Genomic DNA, 23607 nt, shown 5'->3' with positions numbered 1-23607 from the left:
GATAACTTTTTCCTTGATCTTTTATGATATAACAAAAGGCTATAGGAGATTATTTCAGTAGTGGGTTCTAAAACCTGTTGTTACTGGTTTGTGCCCGCGCAACGCACAGAAGTGTCCTGGGCAGATGAGCAGAGCTTTTGCAGAACTAGGCCGAACTGGGAGCAACCCACCACTGGTTGATTTACAAATAATGGCTTTAATGTTAGAAATTGTATACTCCTCATCTTTGTAAGACAAATTTTACCAAAACGCAAAGTAGTCATAAGCTCCGAGTCTTCAGAGAGGGGCGGCATACAAATCCAATAAATAAATAAATAAAAAATAAATTCTCAAGGGGGCTTGCCTACATTACTTTTATTTTGCAGGTTGACTACTTGAAATTATAAATATATATAAACATTACTTCAATCAATTCCTTGGAGTTACTAGAAAACTCCCACTAGCAGACACATTTTCCATATTAAGGAATATGATTCTAGGTTGTTCCTCTGTTTGAAATGGTTTATACATTTTACATGTCTTGAAGAAAGTATATGATACTTTCCCCATTAAGCACCACAGGATTCTTGACAAGTGTATCTTTTTCTTTTATGTACGCTGAGAGCATATGCACCAAGACAAATTCCTTCTGTGTCCAATCACACTTGGCCAATAAAATTCTATTCTATTCTAAATGGCAGTAGATTTCATATGTTTTAAAATAACATTTCCGCCCTGTTTTTCTATAAAAAGAAAGAAGCCACAAAAAGAAACTTGTAATACCAAGAAAAAAACTTTTTTAAATTAATAAATGGTCATACTGTACACTGAGTTAATTCAGATTTGTGAAGGAACTGATATCTTCACAATCTAAAAATTTGTTTTAAGAATTTATCCCCTCAAAAATGAGATTCCAATTTTATAATAAGACCGTTGTCACTTTGTTAAAATATTGTGCCCACTTTTTTTGGGTAATGCCATATAAAAGCCGGGGTGGCGCAGCAGGTAGAGTGCTGTACTGCAGGCCACTGAAGCTGACTTGTAGATCTGAAGGTCAGCGGTTCAGATCTCATCACCGGCTCAAGGTTGACTCAGCCATCCTTCCGAGCTGGGTAAAACGAGGACCCGGATTATTTTTATTTTTATTATTTTATTTATTAGATTTGTATGCCGCCCCTCTCCGTAGACTCGTGAATTGTGGGGGCAATAGCCTAGCTCTGTTTAAAAAGCGCTATTGCTAACATGTTGTAAGCCGCCCTGAGTCTAAGGAGAAGGGCGGCATAAAAATCAATCAAACAAACAAACAAACAAATAAATAAATAAAATAAGCTTCAGAATTTGAGAAATATGTATTTTTTGAATCAAAAGTCATTAAGGAAGTTGCTTCCTTCTACTACTACCGGTACTTTCAGCTTTTCCAGATGGGAAATATCCTGTTGTTAGTTACTTAGGTAGATATAATAACCATTACTAACAGCAGCAACAGCATTAAAGTCCTGGGAAGACTTATAACCAAATAACAGGTGTTGAATGCATCAATTCAGCTACTCTGAAATTTGAACTAAAGTCTTGGCTGGAAGATCAGCCAAGGGAAAAAAATAAATATGAATGGTTGGAGTTTGTAAACCTCTGCAGAAACAGTCTCCTAGTGGGGGAAGCTGAACACCATGCCCTCCTGTCATAATTCAATTCTTCGTAATTTTAGCTTTGTACATTGTATTCTCTTTAAGCTTTGGGAGCACAAACATTTCTTACAGAAGTACTTAGTGCAAATCCAGTGGTAACATATAATTGTACTGTCAGACTGGGGAACAAACTTAACAAATGTTAACAAGAAGTAATTTCTCCCAATTTACATTTTTATCTTCCATGAATAAGTAAAAAACCAGCAGTTAAAATTAGTGCGCAGTTGCTCCTTATAAGGTTGTTTTATAAAAGAGTAATTGAATTCTTAAGGACATAACCTGAAAATAATTTTGCTTTATTTCAACTGAATAGTAACCGTAAAGACCCATCCTTGAATACAGTTCATCTGTCTGGAACCCATACCACATCTCGGACATCAACACCCTTGAAAATGTCCAAAGATACTTCACCAGAAGAGCCCTTCACTCCTCCACTCGAAACAGAATACCCTACGAAAGCAGACTATCAATTCTAGGTCTAGAAAGCTTAGAACTACGTTGCCTAAAACACGATCTAAGTATTGCCCACAAGATCATATGCTGCAACGTTCTACCTGTCAATGACTATTTCAGCTTCAATCGCAACAACACAAGAGCACGCAACAGATTCAAACTTAATATTAACCGCTCCAAACTTGACTGTAAAAAATATGACTTCAGCAACTGAGTTGTCGAAGCGTGGAACTCATTACCTGACTCAGTAGTGTCAACCCCTAACCCCAAACATTTTTCCCTTAGACTATCCACGATTGACCTCTCCAGGTTCCTTAGAGCAGTGTTTCCCAACCTTTTTTGAGCCGCGGCACATTATTCATATTTTCAAAATTCTGGGGAACACTGAACGGGGGGGGGCCGGCGGGGGGCGCGAAAGAAAAGTTTGGACAAAAAAATATCTCTTCCTCCATTTCACTCTATTTCTCCCTCCCTCTTTCTCTCTCTTCCTTCCCTTCTTTCTCTTTCTCCATCCCTCTTTCTTTCTTCCTCTCTTTTTTGCTCTCTTTCTCTCTCCCTCCTTCCCTCCCTCTATATCTTTCCCTCTCCCTCCTTCCCCCCTCTCTTTCTCTCTCTCTCTTGCTTTCTTTCCCTCTCTTTCTCTTGCTTTCTTTCTCTCTCATTCTCTCTCCCCTCCTTTCTCTCTCTCTCTCTTTCTCTCTCGTTCACCACGCCAGCAACAGAGAGAAAAAGAAAGAGAGAGAGAGAGACGGAGAGAGAATGGAGGGCACCATTGTCTTTGCCTCCGCCCGCCGGCTCTGCAGCTAAGAGGCAGCAGCCATCAGCCCCCTCGCCCTCCCAGACGTCCCCAGCGCCCGGCCACGCGCCGCCTCCCGTTAGCCTGGCCGACTTTTCCCTGCTGCCGTTTTCTCTTCATGGCGCAAAGCCACACAGTCCCGGACTCCCGGATCGCTCGCTTCTCCGGCCAGCAAGCCAGCTGCCCGGCGCGGCGCTTTCCTGGGCAGATGGCTTTGCTGACCAGAGAAGCGAGCGATCCGGGAGTCCGGGACTGTGTGGCTTTGCGCCATGAAGAGAAAACGGCAGCAGGGAAAAGTCGGCTGGGCTAACGGGAGGCAGCGCGTGGCCGGGCGCTGGGGACGTCTGGGAGGGCGAGGGGGTTGATGGTTGCTGCCTCTTAGTTGCAGAGCCGGCGGGCGGAGGCGAAGACAACGGCGCCCTCCATTCTCTCTCCGGCAGCGGAGGAGAGGGGGCAGATCGCGCCCCAAGACAGGAGGCGGCGGCGGCGAGTGGGCGGATCGGGCGGGCAATGGGGCAGGGCAGAGAAGCCAGGGACGCGTTTGGCCGGAGGCACCGTGGGGAGGCAGGGGCGGCCGCGGCTCCCTTTACTCCTACTGCTGCACCTCCCCGCCCCTGCCTCCTTTTTCCCGCTTCCTTCTTTGGGGCCCAGCAGGAGAGCGCAGGAAATAGCTGCATCGGGCAGCAGCCGGGGGACAGCTGCGAGTGGGAGCTCAAGGTCGGAGGCACTGGCAGTCCGGCACTGGCAGCGCCCCGCCCAGCTGGAGCTTCCAAAGACTTCGCGGCACACCTGGCCGTGTCTCGCGGCACACTAGTGTGCCGCGGCACACCGGTTGGGAAACGCTGCCTTAGAGGTCAGTAAGGGGCGTGCATAAGTGCACCAGTGTGCTTTCTGTCCCTGTCCAATTGTCTCTCCTTATCTCATTTATCTTTTCTTCCTTTCAAATATGTTCACCTATACTTTTATATCTTTTCTTCTATTTTTTTCTTTACTTATATTATTACATATCTTTCTCTTTAATGTGTATTATGTATTGGACAAAATAAATAAATAAAATAAATAAATAAAATTCATGTATTCATTTCTAATACAGTATGGACAGAACTGGTCTTCGGCCATTAAGTACCGAAGACACAACATACCTAAAGCTAGCATATTGCAAGGTTACTTTCCTTCAGAGGTTATGTCCATGTTTTGCTTCTTTTCACTTTCTAGTTTTGTGAATTTCCACCCATCATAATGACAAAAACATTTTTTCATCATTATGTATTGTAGACCCTTAAGTGACAAAGGGCAATTCGAAACTCATTCTGGTTGAAGATTAATTAGCAGATGTTGCGGAGAACTGACAGAAACAATTTTTTGTAAATATATCTAAATGCTATCTTCAGACTTCTTTACCTTCAGTGGCAAAATAAAGTTAAATAAACAGAACATTGCAGTGGAATTATATATGCATGTCACAGCAGAATAAGTTTATTTATTTATTTATTTTATTTTATTTATTTATTTTGTCCAATACAAATTGAAAGTTAAGGAGAATAAAAACGTGTAGTAGTAAATATCAGGGAAGGGATAGAAGAAGAGATATGAGAATAGAATACATCAATGAAGAGTAGAGGAAGGATATATGAATGGGAGAAAAGATATATAAAATATAGGAGAGACAATTGGACAGGGGACGGAAGGCACACTAGTGCAGTTATGCTCGCCCCTTACTGATCTCTAAGGAATCTGGAGAAGTCAACCATGGAAGGTCTTAAGGGAAAAATGTTGGGGGTTGGAGGTTGACACCACGGAGTCTGGTAATGAGTTCCACGCTTCAACAACTCGATTGCTAAAGTCATATTTTTACAGTCAAGTTTGGAGCGGTTGATATTAAGTTTGAACCTGTTGCGTGCTCTTGTGTTATTGCGGTTGAAGCTGAAGTAGTTGTTGACAGGCAGGATGTTGCAGCATATGATCTTGTGAGCAATACTTAGATCATGTTTAAGGCGTCGTAGTTCTAAGCTTTCTAGACCCAGGATTGTAAGTCTAGTTTCGTAGGGTATTCTGTTTTGAGTGGTGGAGTGAAGGGCTCTTCTGGTGAAGTATCGTTGGACCTTTTCTAGGGTGTTGATGTCCGAAATTCGGTGTGGGTTCCAGACAGGTGAGCTGTATTTGAGGATGGGTCTGGCGAAAGTTTAGTAAGCGTGAGATTGCCGGAGCAGAAGCTACGTAGGATCAGGTTGACAATTTTAGAAGCCTTTTTGGCGATATTGTTGCAGTGGGCTTTGGCACTTAGGTCATTTGATATTAGTATTCCAAGGTCTTTTACCGCATGGGGGTTGTTTGTCAGATTTTGTTTATTTAGTTTGTATATGAGGTTCGGATTCTTTTTGCCGATGTGGAGAACAGAGCATTTGCTAGATGATATTTGAAGCTGCCAAGTGTTATCTACAGATAAGTTATCTACAGATGATACTAAGGAATAGCAGAGTGAGGGCATGGTGCTATGTGCTTATTATAAGTTAGTTGACATCAATATTTTAGCTCTGACAATGCACAACTGGAGGCAAACATCAGTCACGGTCTTTAAATCTGCATGCCTTGTTCTGACATCATACATAGTTCATGTTTGTAGTTCCCTAAATAATTTCTTAACTATCCTGAGGTTCTGAAGGAACATTACTGAATAGAGGATTTAAGTGCTCCTTTGATAAAATGTGATCCAGAAGTGAAAAAAAAATTTGGCAAATGATTTTGTATATGTCGCAATGCAACTTTATACCAGATTTGAGTACTGTATTGCAAACTGACTTAATAGGAGTAATAACATGTAAATATTTGTGCTATTTTTGAAATTTGCAAGAGGTTTCAGAATGTTTCACCAGGTACAGTTTTAAATTATTGTAAAACAATAGTTGTTACATATGAATATCATAATTAAACTATTATGATATTCAATCTATTTGGACATAAGTGCTTGAAAACAATAATTTCATTAAGATATTTGAATGGCATCTCCAAATTTCATATTCTTTATAGATTTACCGGTATTCATCAAAATAGTCTAATGATATAATTGCACAGACAAAATCAAGAAAAGATAGAAAACTTGAGCTAGAAATCAAGGTGTTTATCTTTACTTACACTTCTTTCTGTTCCTTTGTTATTGCTAAGGTAACCTTGGGTTAATCTGCTTTAAAGTATTATTAGGTCTGGTGTTAATGCAGAAAAATGAAGAAAATATATGAAAAATAGTGTTGATTGCTTTTTAAAAAGTTTATTCTAGGCCAAACCAGCTATAGCAGGAATGTAAGCTCACATTATTATGATGGCATCACATGATGTAGCTGGACTTCCCCCCCTTTGCTAAAATGGGCGTGGCCATGGCTACAATGTGACGGATCCAGCTCGCTGGCCAGGAGTTTGACAGCCTTGAGCTACAGTAAGTCTTCTAGCAACTATCTCATTTGTGGTTACAACACCGATGGAAAAGTAATTTTTAACCTATCCTAACATTTATGACCTTTGAAGGAAAAGTGAAATGAGATAATCAGCATAGTCACCTTTCACTAAGCAAATACTTCGCTAAACAATGGAATTGCCAATGCAAATTGTGATTACTAAACAAGTGCTACCTACATTACGTCTTCCAGGATACTCTATTACTTCTACCCAATCTCCATCAAACACTTAGATACTCATTTTTTCTATGTATCATACCCACAGTAGGCTGGAGTGAGAACATGAAAATCATCCAGCGATTTTCCATGAGACAGATGGACTTTAACCTAGTTTGGCCTGTCTTAATTATTTTTATTCCTATAGGAATCACAATCACCTGATTATTACTGAACTCAATAATTCAGAATTATGCAGTTTCCTTAGACATAATTCTTACCATTTGGGAAACCCTCTGTTGAATGTGTCTGCCTTGCCCTCAATGACTAGACTTTGCAAGGAAACAGATAATGGAAGATACAGTAGCTACATGTAAATTTATACAGAAAATATAGAATAATATTTTTATTTCTCACAATAATAGAAGTTAAGGTATAATAGTGTAATAAATGTGGGATGGTTAAGGACAAGTAAGTCATTATATAATGCATTATTAAATTGTGAATTCACTGTCACCAGATCTGGTCAGAATACCATCCGTGCCATATTTTGACATGCCTTCAACAAGACATAAGATATTGAACCTATTCCAGCTTCCTCAATAGACTTCTCAATAGATTGTGCTAGCAGAAGTCTAATTAACAACACATTTACTTTTAAATACACAAATTTAACTTTTCCAAATGAATATTATTATCCTGGATTTCTAGAGTTGAAAAAGATAACTCCATTGAAGTTCACTCATAGCCTATTAACAGATTGAACAATGACCAAACCCTAATAATCACGTGCAGACTGCATATTTGCCTTGCTCACATTTCATAAACCTGGATTGGGGTAAGGAAACTAGTGATCAAAGGTAATAAAAATCATCAAGGCAAACCAGTGTGTTACTGTCTCACTAAATAGAAAATATTGGAGAGAAATATATACCGACTAAACCTAAACTCTAGTATGAAATTCATTTAGCTTCCTAAATTGGATTTTGTTTACAATCTTCCCATCATATAACTACAACTTCCCTTGCTCTTGACTAGGAGTGGAAAGCAACTGTATTATCATAATTAAAAGGATTATTTATAACTTATTAGTTGAATTGGAGAGTGGAAAGGGAATTTGAGATAAAATAGCACATGTCACATAGTTGATAGTTTCTTGAAATATTTGTAACTGCTTTATATTAACATATCAGGAAAAATACAATACATAAAAATTAAGACAATATAAAAATGAAATCATGTAAATAAAATAAGACTCAATTATGACCATTATGTTGTATAACACAAAAAGGAAATTAAGACTGAGTTGTTTGATAATTTCTAGGCTCATATTGACTTTCCAAGAATAATAGCCCTTAGAATACTATAGTACATACTATAGTACTATAGTATTCTTTATTAATTATATAGCAACATAATAAAGGACTTAATTTCCCCCCCTGAAATTATTAAAATACACACAGCAGGAGAGAGTATCCATACATTTGTCTGTCATTAAAACAATTAAATATTGTCTCTTTATATAGATATTGTATTTTTACTTTCTTTTCTTTTCTTTCTCAGAAATTATACTCTATTAATAATTTTCCTCGCAGAGGATTGTGTCCTTCAAAACTTAATACAAGTTTAGCGTGTGATCTATTAGGGTTGTCTATTTTTATTAATTAAAAAATGGAAATTAAGCATTCTTAATTAACTACAATTTGTATCTGAATTAGAATGATATTGTTTCCGCTAACAGAGTTTACATGGAATGTAAATCTAGAATGATTCTATAGATTATTTTGGGGAGGTATTGTATAAGAATATAAAAACTTACCATTTTTAAGAAGGCAGCCTTCTGGGTAATTTCCTTTTCTGCATATTTAAATCCTGATGAGCCAGAAGGGAGTTTTTTTGTCTTTAAATACTGTATTAATGTTTTTTTTCCTTTATGAGTACCCAAAAACACCTATTTCAAATGCTCCAGAGCAACTTGTTATGAAATGCTTCATTCCCCATTTGTATTTTGAGCCCTAGATGCAGTAGTGTTAAATTGAAGGATCCCAGAGAGCACTTTAAGGAAGAGATACATAAATCCTGGAACTAATTTAAATGGAACTCTAAATATAAATCAACCCCTTTCCCTGCTTTAATCTCCAAGTCCTTGAGAGGGGCAACTTTGCTGGAAAGCTGACCTCTTCTCCTGTCATTCTTTGAAGCAGGAATAGAACAAAATGCAATCTGTAAATGTTCGCTTGCTGCAAGTAAATATAGGTATGAGCACAATCCATGTTACAATTGCCTCCTCTGTCATTTTTATCTCTGTGAGTCGTTTCCAGTACAGAGATGCTTGAAGGATTATTGTCTTTAGTCTTTAGTCTTCTTTTGGTTCTCTGGCTTTATTAAGCCTGGACAGAAGAAAAAGCTTCACACTGGAGTATGCCAGCCATTTTATCTAGTAACAATAAACAAATTTGTACCACACTTTATAAGGTATTGTGTCGCACTTGTCTGTTGACAATATATGGTCTATCTGTTAAAAATGACTCATTGAGAAACTATGACTGCATTGTTTAAAAGATATGAAAGGAGAACATCAACTTTTAGAAAGATAATTTGAACAATTTGATTTGACTTAATTAATAATAATAATAATAATAATAATAATAATAATAATAATAATTTATTGGATTTGTATGCCGCCCCTCTCCGCAGACTCGGGGCGGCTAACAATAATAATAAACACAACATGTACTATCCAATAATAAAAAACCACTAAAAACCCTATTATAAAACCAAACATACACACAAACATACCATGCATAACTTGTAATGGCATAGGGGGAAGAGCTATCTCAACTCCCCCATGCCTGGCGGTATAAATGAGTCTTGAGTAGTTTACGAAAGACAGGAAGGGTGGGGGCAGTTCTAATCTCCGGGGGGAGTTGGTTCCAGAGGGCCGTGGCCACCACAGAGAAGGCTCTTCCCCTGGGCCCCGCCAAACGACATTGTTTAGTCGATAGGACCCGGAGAAGGCCAACTCTGTGGGACCTTATTGGTCGCTGGGCATGATAGGGCATGATGAATAGGATGTGTTTTGGAACTACACTATTAGTCCTAAGAATTAAACTTCAGGTATAGGATACATTTTGGGAATATAAGTCCACAGAAGCACAACACCAATAATATCAACCGAGAATTCTGGAACTGTAGTTTGAAATGTCAGCCATAAATTGGAGGAACTTACAAAGTGGGTTTAGGTAAGTTTAAAATTTCAGTTTCTCAACATTTGTTTAACTGATCAAATACAGAGTACTATTTCTTTTCTTTTCTTTTAAAAAAAAAAATGTGTATTAATGGCAGCAAATTTGTTGCTATTTAAAATAGAAAATGATGCACCATAAGTAACAATAGTGGTCCAATAGGAGAAAAAGTTCCCAAATCATTAAGTATAATTGTAAATATATATATATTTTAAAAAAAGGAATGAGCAAACGTTCTGCTTCTTCCATACATTTTTGTAGGCTGCTGATTAAGTAGAACTAGACTGGAAAGGGGAAAATTGCTGACATGGGGAGCCCAAAAGTCTGCAGTGTGTAAGAGATTTAAGATGGAATTCAGGCTATGTAGACAGACTTAATCAGTCTCTGCTCCTTTGAAATTTCAGCTGTTCCTGAGTATTTTTCCACCCAGTTTTTAGTGTAACTAGGAAACATTAAATTTAGAGTAGTTGGCATCTGTCTGCAAAATGTCTTCCTTTAACAACAATCATGTTAATTTGTAACATTTCTGGGCTGATGAGATGCCATTTGGAATGAACTGCCATTTGGAATGATGAGATGCCATTTGGAAAAATGGAGAAGAAACGTGACTGAACTTGCAAAGCAAATTATATTTAGGGGACAAAAACATCTGCTGTTGAATAAATGGAGGGAAGATTTGGTAGGTAGGATACGGCAACTTTAAGAAAAAGATATACTATTTCATTTAGAAATGGCAAAGACATCGCAATATTTTGAACAAAAAATAACAAAATGCTGATAAAATTACTCATCTCTTTAACTGTTGAGTTATCTTTCAGCTGTGGCGAGGGGGGCGTTTGCCCAGGTTCGCCTGGTGCACCAGTTGCAGTCCTATTTGGACCCGGAGTCACTGCTCACAGTCACTCATGCCCTCATCACCTTGAGGTTCGACTACTGTAAAGCTCTCTACATGGGGCTACCTTTGAAGAGTGTTTGGAAACTTCAGATCATGCAGAATGCAGCTGCGAGAGCAATCATGGGCTTTCCAAATATGCCCAAGTTACTCCAACACTCCGCAGTCTGCATTGGTTGCCGATCAGTTTCCAGTCACAATTCAAAGTGTTGGTCATCACCTATAAAGCCCTTCATGGCACCGGACCAGGATATCTGCGAGACCGCCTTCTGCCACACGAATCCCAGTGACCGGTTAGGCCCCACAGAGTTGGTCTTCTCCCGGTCCCGTCGACTAAACAATGTCGTCTGGCGGGACCCAGGGGAAGAGCCTTCTCTGTGGCGGCTCCGACCCTCTGGAATCAGCTCCCTCCAGAGATTAGAACTGCCCCCACCCTCCTTGCCTTTCGTAAACTCCTTAAAACCCACCTCTGTCATCAAGCGTGGGGGAACTGAGACATCTCCCCCTGCCTATGTAGTTTTTGTGCATGATATGACTGTATGTATGGTTTTTATATATTGGGGTTCCTTGCTTTTTAGACTTTTTTAAATGTACTATTGTTATTTTAGATTCTAATTATTAGATTTGTCATTATGTATTGTTTTTATCACTGTTGTGAGCCGCCCCGAGTCTACGGAGAGGGGCGGCATACAAATCTAAATAATAATAGTAATAATAATAATAATAATAATAATAATAATAATAATAATAATAATAATAATATCTTTATGAATTTATTTATCTATTGCCATCTGTAATTACAGAAATAGCATTTAGGCTTATATACCACCCCATAGCACTTTACAGCACTCTCTGAGCAGTTTACATTGTAGAAGCATTATTATTTGTATATGGTCCCCAACAATCTGGGTCTTCATTTTACCAGCCTTTGAAAAGGATGGAAGGCTGAGTCAACTTGAGGCCTATTAGATCAAATTCCAGGGTATGGACAGAGTAAAGCACTTTAACCTTTATAGCACCAGGATTGTGTATTGTACTGATTTGGGAGCTAGTTTGAATAACAAATACAACTTAAAATTCCATAATCAAATACTTTAAGCAGTATAGAAAGTTGGAAAAGTACTTTATTAATTTGTTTGAATTTTACTAATATTTTTGCCTTGTCGTCAAAATTGGTTTTATACCTCAAAACAGTTTGGGCTCTGAGATCTTTTTTTTTGCTATCAGAATAGCAAAAGAATAGCACTAGAATATAAGATTGAATAGTACTGTGTTGCTGTTTTTTAAAAATATTGTTTTACAAAATGGAACAAGATTGTTGAATAACATGGGAAAGAAAGGAAATGAACCAATACGTTTTGAAATTATATATGTGTATGTAAATCAATTAAAGATTGGATGACTTTTTTGTAGTATAAATGACATACATAAAGAGAATCTTTAAGTAACGTATAATTTGAAGCATTGTAAATAAAGGAGTGGTGGATATATAAAATGTTGGGGCATAAAACTAATAATTGATAGTCTACAATCATTTGGGTAGCTCAGAATAGAGTCCTATGCATATTCAATATATAAGATGATTTTAGGGTCCTGAAAAAGATAGGTGCACTGTATTTACTGTAAATAATGAAATAGGATGTCATTATATAGTTAGGTTTTGTTGTATATACATGTCTATAAGCCTTGTTTTGCAAGCAGAAGATGCCATATTGATCAGTGTCTAAATTGTGAAAATACCTGCAATCCTGAATTCCAAGGTGAAGCAGTCAGAACAATAATCATAGTTATTGTATATTCTCCGTACTGAAGGAGCGGGTCCAGCAGTCACATGGGTTGCTCATGTCCAATCCGGTGGAACTGAGCCTAGTGTTAAAAAAGCTTGCTGGATCCGCCCCTTCCCCAGAATTCGCTCAGTTCGCATATCCTGCGGTTGTATTGTGATAGCTCGTTCAACATTCTAACACCTTCCCTTCGATCTTTCCTTCAAAAGTAGTAAGAATTGTTTATCCTTATTTGTTTACTTGCACTAATAGCGCCAGCCGTTTGTGGCTCGGCTTTTTTCCTTTGGGAGAAGTTGCGGTTTCGTTTTCCCCCGGCTGTTTTGCCGTTTACGATCCCCGCTGCCGCTTGTGGATTCCTTTAATCCTTTGGCCTGGAGGTCTTGGTGCAAGTATTGCTTCATTGATTTATTATAGTATTATTGTTAAAGGGCTTAAGAAATACCTCCTGCGGAGTGAGACGCTTGTTTTAGTCTCCTGGACTTAGTCGATCGCTTCCCCTTTAAGATTCTATTACGGAGCGATTTTTCGGCGCGAAGGCCTTCGCGCCCTTTTTAAATTTAGGCCTCTCGTGTTGGCCTTCTGCCAGCCGCGTAGGCCTCAGTCCACCGCTTGGATCCCGGAGTGGGCTTTGGGACGCTCAGGCTTAATTCTCCACCGGCTAAGCCTCCAACCAGAGTGCCTTGGTTACTTTAATTAAAGTTTAGGGAGGCTGGCCACGCTGTATTTGGGGACACGAACTCTGGGTTTGCCCAGATTGCCCTCAAGTCTCAGCAGCTCCGAGGCCTCGGAGCAGGATCCATTCCTCTTGGGAAGTCTTTGAAATTCTTCTCCCTAATTATTCAGTTATTGGCTCAGCCTTGTCTTCTGTTAATTGTCAGACTATGGCTACTTTTCCCAAGAGAGGCACCACTCAAGGTCCCAGAGAGGCCAGGCCTACAGGCGATGAGATTACCAGTATCCCCCAGGCCTCAACCTCCTCTTCTTCAGGGGCCCGCCCCTCGACCAAAGTCACCAGGGCCGAGAAGAGAAGGGACCTAGCCCTACAAAAAATCCATGACAAATCAGCAAAGCGTTTGAAAGTACAGGCCCAAGTACTCAGTAGTCATGACCCCCCAGAGGCTTCTAATCTGCCTTCTTCTGGGGTCACTGTGTTATCTCTGGATGAGCCAAACCTAGACAGACCCCAACCTAACCTATGGGGAGTAGGTCCAGAGGAACCAGATATTATTGAAGATTCCTCCCAGCCAGGATCCTCCCAGGCCTTCAGGGATTCTTCTGCCATTCCTGCTGATATTTCTAGTTTACCTCCTGAATTCCAATCTATTTTTTCTGTGTTATCCAAGGCCATTGATGCTAAACTCTCTACCATCAATGCGCTTCCCTTACCTCCTCCTCCTCCTCGTCCCTCCCGCCCCTTGGGTTCTTCCCCAACGGTTAGAGCTCCTATTCAGGATGAATCAGATTCCTCTCAGGACGAATATGAGGATATGGAGGAGGATGAGGATCCCTTTCAAGGCCTCTCAGATGATGAGGAATCCCAAATAAAGGTTCCTTCTCCAATTACTATTTTTCCCTCTCAATTGTTCAAATCTCTCCTCCTCAAAGCTAGAATTTCTACGGGATTGGCGGCCCAGGAGAAACAGGCCTCCACATCCACTGATCCCCCGGAGGAGAATTTACCTTACTTCACAGAGGAACAGGAGGATAATGAGGTAATTCCTATGCCTAAATTGTTTAAAGATGCCTTACTTAAGCAGTGGGATTTCCCAGCCTCTGGGCTCAATCCCACAACCAAGGACAAAAAGTTGTACAAACTCTCCTCTTCCTATGAGGAGCTCCTTTCCTTTCCTAAACCGGATGAACCTGTCAAGATCCTTCACTCGGCGGCTGCTGTGCCAGGCGAAGCAGAGGAAGTCCTCCGCCCAGAGGACAAGCGGATTGAACAGATGCTCAAAAGAGGATTCACCGCAGATTCCTGGGCCATTAAAAGTTCTGCAGCGGCTTCCTTTTTCTCCAGAGCCATGCTTCTGTGGCTTCGCCAACTTCAACAGCATATTCCTCCCGATGACTTGAGAGGTCAACAAGACTTCAACAAGGTCTTTGCAGCTGCTCAGTACGTGGCTGATGCCACTTTACAATCTACTAGATTTTCTGCTAAGTCTATTGCAGCTTCTACAACGGCAAGAAGACTCCTATGGCTTCGCCCTTGGCAAGCAGGAGTACGTCAGAAGTGGCAGTTATCTCTGGGACCCTTAAAGCGCGACCTTCTTTTCGGGGATCTTCTGGATCCACTCCTTACGGAAACCACGGACAAGAAGAAAGTATTGGGTCCAACCACCAAAAAGGCTACCAAAACGCAGTCCTTTCGTCGCCCAGGGCGTCAGCAAGATCAAGCGGCTTCCTATCAGAGATCTCCAGGTCAGTATTCCCCCCGCTTTCGTTCCCAAGGTAGGAACTCCAGGGGCAGAGGTTTTCGCTTCCAAAGGGGAGCGTCCTCTAACAGGGCTTCAAAAAAACCTAGATGGTAGTTTTTCCTCGATTCCCATAGGGGGCCGTCTAGCCCATTTCGCCTCTAATTGGCGTCTCACCTCCAAGGACCCCTGGGTCATTGACACTGTTCAAACAGGCCTTCTTTTAGAATTTACTTCTCCCCCCCCGAAACGTTTTATTTCCTGCCCTTCTCCCAGGTCCTCCTCAGATTGTAACCGTATGGAGGAGGCCATTTCCCACTTATTGTCCATCAGAGCCATTCAACCGGTTCCCCCCGGTCAGAAGGGTCTAGGTTTTTATTCCATCCTATTTATGGTTCCAAAATCCTCCGGAGGTTGGAGAGCTATTTTGGATTTAAAGAAGCTGAACCTATTCATCAAATATAGGAAGTTTAAGATGCACTCCTTATCATCCATTTTGGCCGCCATCCACCCGGGAGATTTCATGGTCTCTTTAGACCTCACTGAGGCCTACCTCCATATTCCTATAGCCAAATGCCACAGAAAATTTCTACGTTTCTCCTTTCAGGGCAGGCATTTCCAGTATAGGGCGATGCCATTTGGCCTTTCCTCGGCCCCTCGGGTCTTTACAAAGCTCTTGGGGTCTCTGGCGGCCTATATCCGGGCGTCTCCCATCCACATTTTATGTTACCTTGATGATATTTTGATTCATGGGAACTCCCTAGAGAAAGTGAAAACAGACCTTTCTGTCACCATGTCAGTTCTACAGGACCATGGTTTTTCCATCAACTTTGACAAAAGTCATCTCCAACCTTCCACATCCATTTTACACCTGGGATCCGTTATTAATTCAGAATCCTCCCAGGTCTTTCTCTCTCCTGAGAGAAAAATCAGTATAGGGGAGTTAATTTCATGCATTTTATCTCAACCTTCAGTTTCCATAGTATCCCTGTCTTCCCTTTTGGGGAAGATGGTGTCATGCATAGGCATCATTCCCTGGGCTCGCCTTCATGCTAGGGAACTACAGTGGCTCCTATTACCCTTTCAGAGATCGGGGCACAGCAACTCAAGCCGTCGCATTGTCATTCCACCAATTGTTCGCAGATCCTCCAAGTGGTGGAAGTCTCCGGCCATGGACAAAGGATCCCCTTTCAGGTGCCCGGATCAATTTGTCATCACCACAGACGCCAGTCTATCGGGATGGGGCGCCCACGCCCAGGGGATGATAGCCCAGGGCACGTGGTCCCCGGAGGAAGCTTCCAAGCCAATCAATTGGCTAGAGTTAAGAGCCGTCTCCCTGGCTCTGAAGCAATTCTCTCCTCGTATCCCCAACCGGCACGTTCTCATTCTCACCGACAACATCGCCACGAAAAGCCATATCTGCAGACAGGGGGGCACGAGATCCAAGGCCCTCATGAGGGAGGCCCTCAAGTTAGGCCTTTGGGCGGAAAAACATCTTCGGTCGCTCCTAGCCGACCACATCTCGGGGAGCCTCAACGTCCAGGCGGATTGGCTATCTCGAGCAACGATAGACCCCGGAGAGTGGAATCTCCATCAGGACCTGTTCCATCAAATCAGCCTCAGATTCGGCCTACCAGTTCTGGATCTCTTCGCGACCAATGCGAACGCCCAACTCCCTCGCTTTTTTTCCAGATTTCCATCCCCGGGAGCGGAAGCAATCAATGCCCTCCGGAGTCCATGGCCTCCAGGCCTACTCTACGCATTCCCTCCAATTCCAATTCTCCCGGACGTGATTCACAAGGTCCTCACCGAGAGGGCCCGAGTAATCCTAATCGCCCCTCATTGGCCCCGCCGGCCCTGGTTCGCGGATCTCCAACAGTTGTCCGTCCAGGACCCTTGGCGACTCCCCGTTTCGGGGGATATGCTGCGGCAGGGGGCCTCATTCCATCCAGACCCGGAGTGGTTCCACCTCACCGCCTGGCTGTTATCAGGAGAGACCTAGAACTGCGTGGACACGACCCCGATACAGTGGAGGTCATCTTAAAGGCCAGAAGGGGTTCGACCAATCGAATCTACGACCATACGTGGTCCAAGTTTCACCAGTGGTGTCTACAGGAGGGTCTCTATCCCCTGTGCATCCCCATACACAGGATCATTTCCTTCCTTATGCAAGGTTTCCATAAAGGACTTTCCACCAGCACCCTCCGGCGTCATCTGGCGGCCATTTCCTCTGTCCTAGCGGGGCCCCGCAGACAGCCTCTCCGTTCCTTTCCAGAAGTTCAGGAATTCCTCAAGGGTATAGCCAACCTCAGACCTTCCAAGGTCCACAGGTATCCATCCTGGGATTTGCCACGGATTCTCCATTCCCTCACGCAGGCACCACACGAACCCTTAAAATCGGCGTCCCTCAGGTACCTATCCTTTAAGGTGGCATTCCTGGTGGCTATTACCTCTGCCCGACGCATTTCGGAGTTGGCTGCCCTCTCAATCAGGCAGGACCTCTGCCAATTTCATCAGGACAAGGTAGTCTTGCGACTGGACCCCACCTTCTTACCCAAGGTCAGTTCCATGTTCCACAGGACCCAGGATATTGTCTTACCTTCCTTCTGCCTCCAACGGGACCACCCCTTAGCAATTAAATGGCACACCCTGGATCTCATTAGAGCGCTGAGGATCTATATCCAACGCACAGGACCCTTTCGGAGGTCGGAAGCACTTTTTATAGCCTATCATCCCAGAGTCATGGGGGCCAAAGTGTCTTCTACAGTGATAGGCCGTTGGATCAGAGGGACTATATCTAAGGCCTACGAATCGGCCGCCCTCTCAGTTCCAAGGAACATCACAGCGCATTCCACCAGGAGCGCAGCCACCTCGGCTGCTTGGGCGACTCAAGCCCCGTTGGAGGAGGTCTGCAAAGCAGCCACTTGGGCCTCGCCAAATTCCTTCATCAGGCACTACAAAATTGATTCTTACGCCTCAGCGGACGCTGCCTTCGGCAGAAGGGTACTCCAATCCGTTATCTCTCACGATAGCAATCTAATCCCACCCTAGGGACCATCTATTGGGTATGTCCCATGTGACTGCTGGACCCGCTCCTTCAGTACGGAGAATAGGCGTTGATTGCTTACCTGAACGCCTCTTCTCGTACGGTGAGCGGGTACAGCAGTCACTTCCCGCCCTTGTATGTGTCTTCTTTACCTTCCTATAACCTTTCTTCCTCTAACAATGAGAGTTGAACACTACAGAGCTTCACAGCTGAGCCTAGTCTATGGATTCGCGAATTCTGGGGAAGGGGCGGATCCAGCAAGCTTTTTTAACACTAGGCTCAGTTCCACCGGATTGGACATGAGCAACCCATGTGACTGCTGTACCCGCTCACCGTACGAGAAGAGGCGTTCAGGTAAGCAATCAACGCCTATTTTCATAGTTATTGTATATTTTCATGATTGTTGTTAGCCGCCCCGAGTTTTTGGAGAGCGGCAGCATATAAATCCAATAAAACTAAACTAAACTAAACTAAACTAAACTACCAGTGTAATACGTAATTACACTTTATTGTCATATTACAATGACATTTTAAGTCATATTAATGGTCTATTATAGTCTCATTCATGCTCATCATATTCATTGAGTATTATTTCTCTGTTGTGTCACATATAGCCTATTAGATTGAGAGGTTGCTATGTCTTATTATTAAACAATTGGGATTTCCTACTAATTAATTAAGAATGGAAATTTAGATCAGAAATTTGTTCTAAAACATTAGCAGTTTGTAATGGTTCTGTAGTAATAGTAATTTTCATCAAAGATATTTACATATTGTTATGGTTCAATGGTTAGAGACAAAGCTTGTCAGATGGAAAGCTGACAACTTGAGTTCGAGATCTATGCACCATATGATGGGGCGAGCTCCCATTACCTGCATCAGTTCCTACCAGCTTAGCAGTTTGAAAGCCTGCAAATCTGAGTATAAAAATAGGTACCACTTCAGTGGGAAGGTATCAGCAGTCTGTGTACCTTGGTGTGTAGTTATTCTGGCCACGTGATCATGGAAGTATTTTTGGACAATGCTGGCTTCCTCAGCTAAGAAACAGAGATGAATACTGCCTCTAGAGTAGGACACAACTGGGCAGGAGAAACTTTGCCTTTAAGGGACCTCTATTTCTTGTCTGAACAATTGTAGTATTTCCAGGATGAAAGAGTAGAGCTTACTTTATGTGCTTTCCTGCCTGGTGGGAAGATAAGCAATTGACAGGTAGTGCATTGTTCTTAAAATTCTTTCGTAGAAGTTATTCATCTCGTTTCAGAGTTCTTGAGCAAGTATGTACAAGTGTATGCAGGAGGCGAGGCTATTTATTATTGGGCTTTGGATATGTGTCCCTTTCCAATTTCTGGACCTGCTAAGTCAGGATCTATGAAGACATGTTAAAGTTAGCAGTTAGACTTTCTTGGCAAGCTACAAGCTTATAGAGGTTTCCTCGGTTACAGTATGCAATAGCTATTTTGGTTAGTAGTTGACTCAGCGTATGAACGGAGCGGTGTCTTTCAGTGCTTGAGAAAGAATACCGCAACCTATTGAAAATCTCTAGGGTGTTAGAGTCTAATGAATTGGAATTTATTTTATTATTTGCAATAATGTAAAGAATATAAGCAAGTCAGCAAAGAAGACAGCTGCCACAATGTATTGTTTCCAATGTGATTTAAAACAAATGACTCTATCTTGGCAATTGAAAAAAAGAGAGAATAGTTTTTTTAAAAATATATATAAACACAACCTTGCTTTTTTGCTTCTAATTTATATTTTGTAAATATTTTGCAGTCCTTTTTACAGGTATTCCTCAACTTATGTTCAGTTATATTGAAATAATAACAACAATATTAAATAAATAAAAGGAAACAAATTAATAAACATTGGATGGTGTTATGACAGCCTTAGAAAGGGTGCTTTATGGCCTGAAAACTCGTTAACTGTTGCACCAACCTCAGGTCACGTGAAACTGGCTCACATGATTATAACATCTTGTGGTTAGGTGATTGTGCTCAATCTCCCATAGCCTTCCAGTTTTTCCTCTATCTGCTCCCATTCCTTTGTGGTCATTATTCAGTGAGTCCTAAAAGCTATAAGCAGGGGTGGGCTACTGCCCAGATGGGCGGGAACGCAGTGGGGTAGCGAAAATGGAGCTCCACCCCAGAGCACCCAATTTGCACTGAAAGATGTTGAAAGAAAATGCATAAGCCATGCCCACAATGTCGTAGTAAAAATTTTGGTAGCCCTTCATTGCCTATAAGTATTATGTCAAACATTGACAGTTTATTTTTAAAAAGTTTTTCTTCTCTTGTAAACATTTCTATTTTTTCTTACTCAGAGAATATTTCAACAAAATTTGTTAAAAGTACTGTCTTAGTACTTAGTAGTCTGTTTCTCTTTCATATTAATAATTACCTAATCACGTTGCCAAATTCAGTAAACTCAAAGTTTGTTAGGAGAACAGTAGAATGCTGAAAGGTGTTTTTGAAATATGCTTTTGTCTTTAGCGCTTTCAGATAACGAGGAAGAATGTGCTAATACAAATGAAACAATTCAGCAGACTTCAAGTTCAACTCTTGTTTCTTCAAAGAAAAGGAAAAAGGTTGGTTGATTTTATTTTCACTAATAGAAGGCCATCTAGTGCACAGTGAAAACATTTAATGAAGTCATTGTTTGTTGAATGGAAAGTATACTATTCAAATGCTTAGAAAGTTACATAAGAAGACCCATAGAGCAAGTAACTCATTACCCATGCCAAACACTGAGCAAAAACTCTTAAGTATTTATGCATTTTTCAACTGAGTATCTTTTTCCATGTGGAAAATATCCAGGTATTCATTCTTGCTGAATACATGGACATGGAAGGTATTTTTCCAGGTCCTGTCGAGTAAGCAATGTCAGTTGGCAGGCCGAGGGGAGGGCCTTCTCTGTGGCAGCCCCGACTCTTTGGAACCAACTTCCCCCCAATGTCCATACTGCCCCTACCCTACTGGCCTTCTGAAAAGCCTTGAAGCCCTGGCTCTGCCGACAGGCCTAGGGGCCATGAGAATTAACAGCTTATTTCTGTCCGAAACATCTTCTGATTGGTATGTGTGATGGTATGATTGCATTGATGGAATTAAGGGACTTTTATTGTTATAAATTATTAGGGTTTTAATAGTTAATATAGGGGTTTATATTAATTTTTTATTGTTATTAATGCTCGAATTTGACTTTTAGTGTATTGTTTTATTGTTGTGAACCGTCATGAGTCCTGTGGGATTGGATGGCATATGTCTAAATAATCAATCAATCAATTAATCAATCAATCAATCTTTGCAAGGTATATTTGAAGGAAGGACAAGACCTGTGAACTCCTAGTTCACTTTCGAGACTTTTTCAGTGCATGAGAGAATATCTGACCATCTTGCCCAAATGCCTGTTCATAAATGCAAGAAAGAGGGCCACCTTATTATGAGCTCTAATATTTTGGAAATAATTATGCCATTATAATACAAATATCAACTTTATTCTACTTTGCATTATAGTTATACAATAGGCAACACAGTGGACAAAATTCAAGATCCGTATTAAAACAAAATCTCTTTTAGTCTAGATCAAGATTAACGAAAACTAAGACACTTATACCATTAAAATATCCCTTGCAGATTTTTTAAATGTAATATTTAAAACTCCCTCTTAACTGATTGATAATATAGTCAGTTAATATTATTGTAATAAATATTTTTATAACTATACCTTTGTCCAGGTTTTTTTAACCTTTCCTAGTTCCCCTTTGTCCCTTTATTTTGCCATGTAATAGTTTCTGTTCTTCTGTTGATCTTAATAGAAAAGAACATAATTTCAAAAATTCTCCTTTCCTGTAAAGTCTTGGCTGCCATTTACATGCCATATCATTGACTTTGTATTTTAAAATCCTTCCAAATGTCAGCTCCTAATCATCTTTTTTTCCTTCCAGGCTACAGAATGCTTCCTCAATGTTGAGAAAGAGAAATCTAAGGATGAAAAAGAAATTGGAATGAAGCCAAAGAGAAGAAGAAAGGTAATTCATGATTAATACTTTAAATGAATATTTTAAACCAGGGGTCCCCAACTGCCGGTCCACGGACCAGTACCGGTCCGCGGGGCATGTTGCACTGGTCCGCGGAGTCAGCAGCTGCTGTGGAGCCGGTGAGTGCCAAGCTGTTTCCTGTCTCTTTCCCCTCCCGTTCACTTGCGACTGCCGTTTGCCTCGGGCCGAGAAAGCTTTTGCTTGTTTGCTTGCTTCCTTTCCTGTCTTTCTTCCCTCATCGAAAGTGGTCTATTTCCTCCTCGCGAAGCCTGCAGCTCAGACGGAAAGGTTTTGGCATTGTGCATCTCTTTTTTTGCTAGGCTCCCCCACCCTATTCCCGGGGGCCAGGGTGGGAGCAAAGCCAGGGGTGTGCGTGTGACCATGAAGCCCCCACCACCAGCTCCGGTAATTTTCTTTTGGAAGGATTCCTTGCTGCAAGAAAATTCCCGGACCTGGCAATGGTGGGCGCTCCAAGCAGGCAGCGATCGCAAAGAAAGGCGATTGTGTCCCTGGAGGCACCTCCCCCCCCTCTGGGATTTCTTGCTGCAATCACATCTGGAGTGGGGGGGGCGGTGTCCTCTGAAACTGCCGGAAGGAAGGAAGCAAGCAAGCAAGCAAGCAAGCAAAAGTTTTCTCCCTCAGGTAGACCGCCTTGGCCCGAGGCAAACGGCGTTCCCGAGTGAACGGGAGGGGAAAGAGACAGGAAACCTCCCCTTCTTCCCTTCCTCCCTCTGTCACCTCGGCTCCCCTGCAAAATTAAAAAGGGGGGGGAGGAAAGAGAGGCCATGGAACATAAGCTACACCCCCATGCCTAATCCCGTCCCCAACCACACCCCTTTCCGCCCCCACCGGGCCATAGAAAAATTGTCTTGCTGAAACTGGTCCCTGGTGGAAAAAAGGTTGGGGACCACTGTTTTAAACCATACAGATTTTTATTTCATAATAATGATTGTTTAAAATAATAAATTATATATTAACTAGTCTCCAATATTATTTATATTTCTTCTGTCACTTTTCATTGTCCCTCCTTTCAAGTAAAAATATAATTGTAGTCTAATTACATTTATTAGACTACAATATATTTAGGATTATTTAGAACCCTATTCTAAATGAAACTGAACTTGGAATGTAATCTATATGTATATTTGTATATCTAATCTCGTTGGTTTATGGAATTCACTTCCAGAAGAGGTCATGACAGCAGTCAGCATTGATAGCTTCAAGGCAGGATTAGACAGATTCATGGATGCCAAGTGTATCAGTGGTTATTGAAATGGGTGTCCATGTGCTGCCTCTGTTGGTTGATGCAGGCAGGATTCCCTTGAGTACCATTTGTTGGCGGTCAAGGAAAGGGAGAGTTTTTCCTTCTGTTTCTACTCAAGATTCCCATGTACAATTGGTGGGCCACTGTGTAACACAGAATGCTGGACTCGATGGGCTTTGGCCTGATTCAGCATGGCTCTTCTTATGCTCTTATGTTCTTAATATAAAAACAAATATATTATTTTTTCTGAGTCTATTAGTCATATTTTGCCATTCTTAGTAAAAGCATCTCAAGAATGGCCGTTCTGCCCCAACTTCAGACCAGAAAGAACGTAGCCTACATGCAGTTTGTTCAAATCTATGTTCAATCTAATAACGACTACTAATAAGCTTGCTTATAGTTGGCACACATAAA

The 23607-nt window shown here is 41.5% G+C and overlaps 1 protein-coding gene across 1 annotated transcript in view; it reads left to right on the top strand.

Annotated features, from left to right (window-relative positions):
* The window catches only part of CMSS1 (cms1 ribosomal small subunit homolog), a 203241-nt gene that overhangs the window by 162074 nt on the left and 17560 nt on the right, over positions 1-23607 (top strand). The window contains exons 2-3 of the mRNA XM_070750047.1: positions 20386-20480; positions 21837-21920. Of these exons, the coding sequence (XP_070606148.1) occupies positions 20386-20480; positions 21837-21920 (179 nt within the window). The remainder of the gene's footprint in view (positions 1-20385; positions 20481-21836; positions 21921-23607) is intronic.

The sequence above is a fragment of the Erythrolamprus reginae genome, chromosome 4 (genome assembly GCF_031021105.1).
Source record: "Erythrolamprus reginae isolate rEryReg1 chromosome 4, rEryReg1.hap1, whole genome shotgun sequence".
NCBI lineage: Eukaryota > Metazoa > Chordata > Lepidosauria > Squamata > Dipsadidae > Erythrolamprus > Erythrolamprus reginae.
The sequence above is the reverse complement of the archived record's forward strand: the minus strand, read 5'-3'. Positions and strand labels throughout refer to the sequence as shown.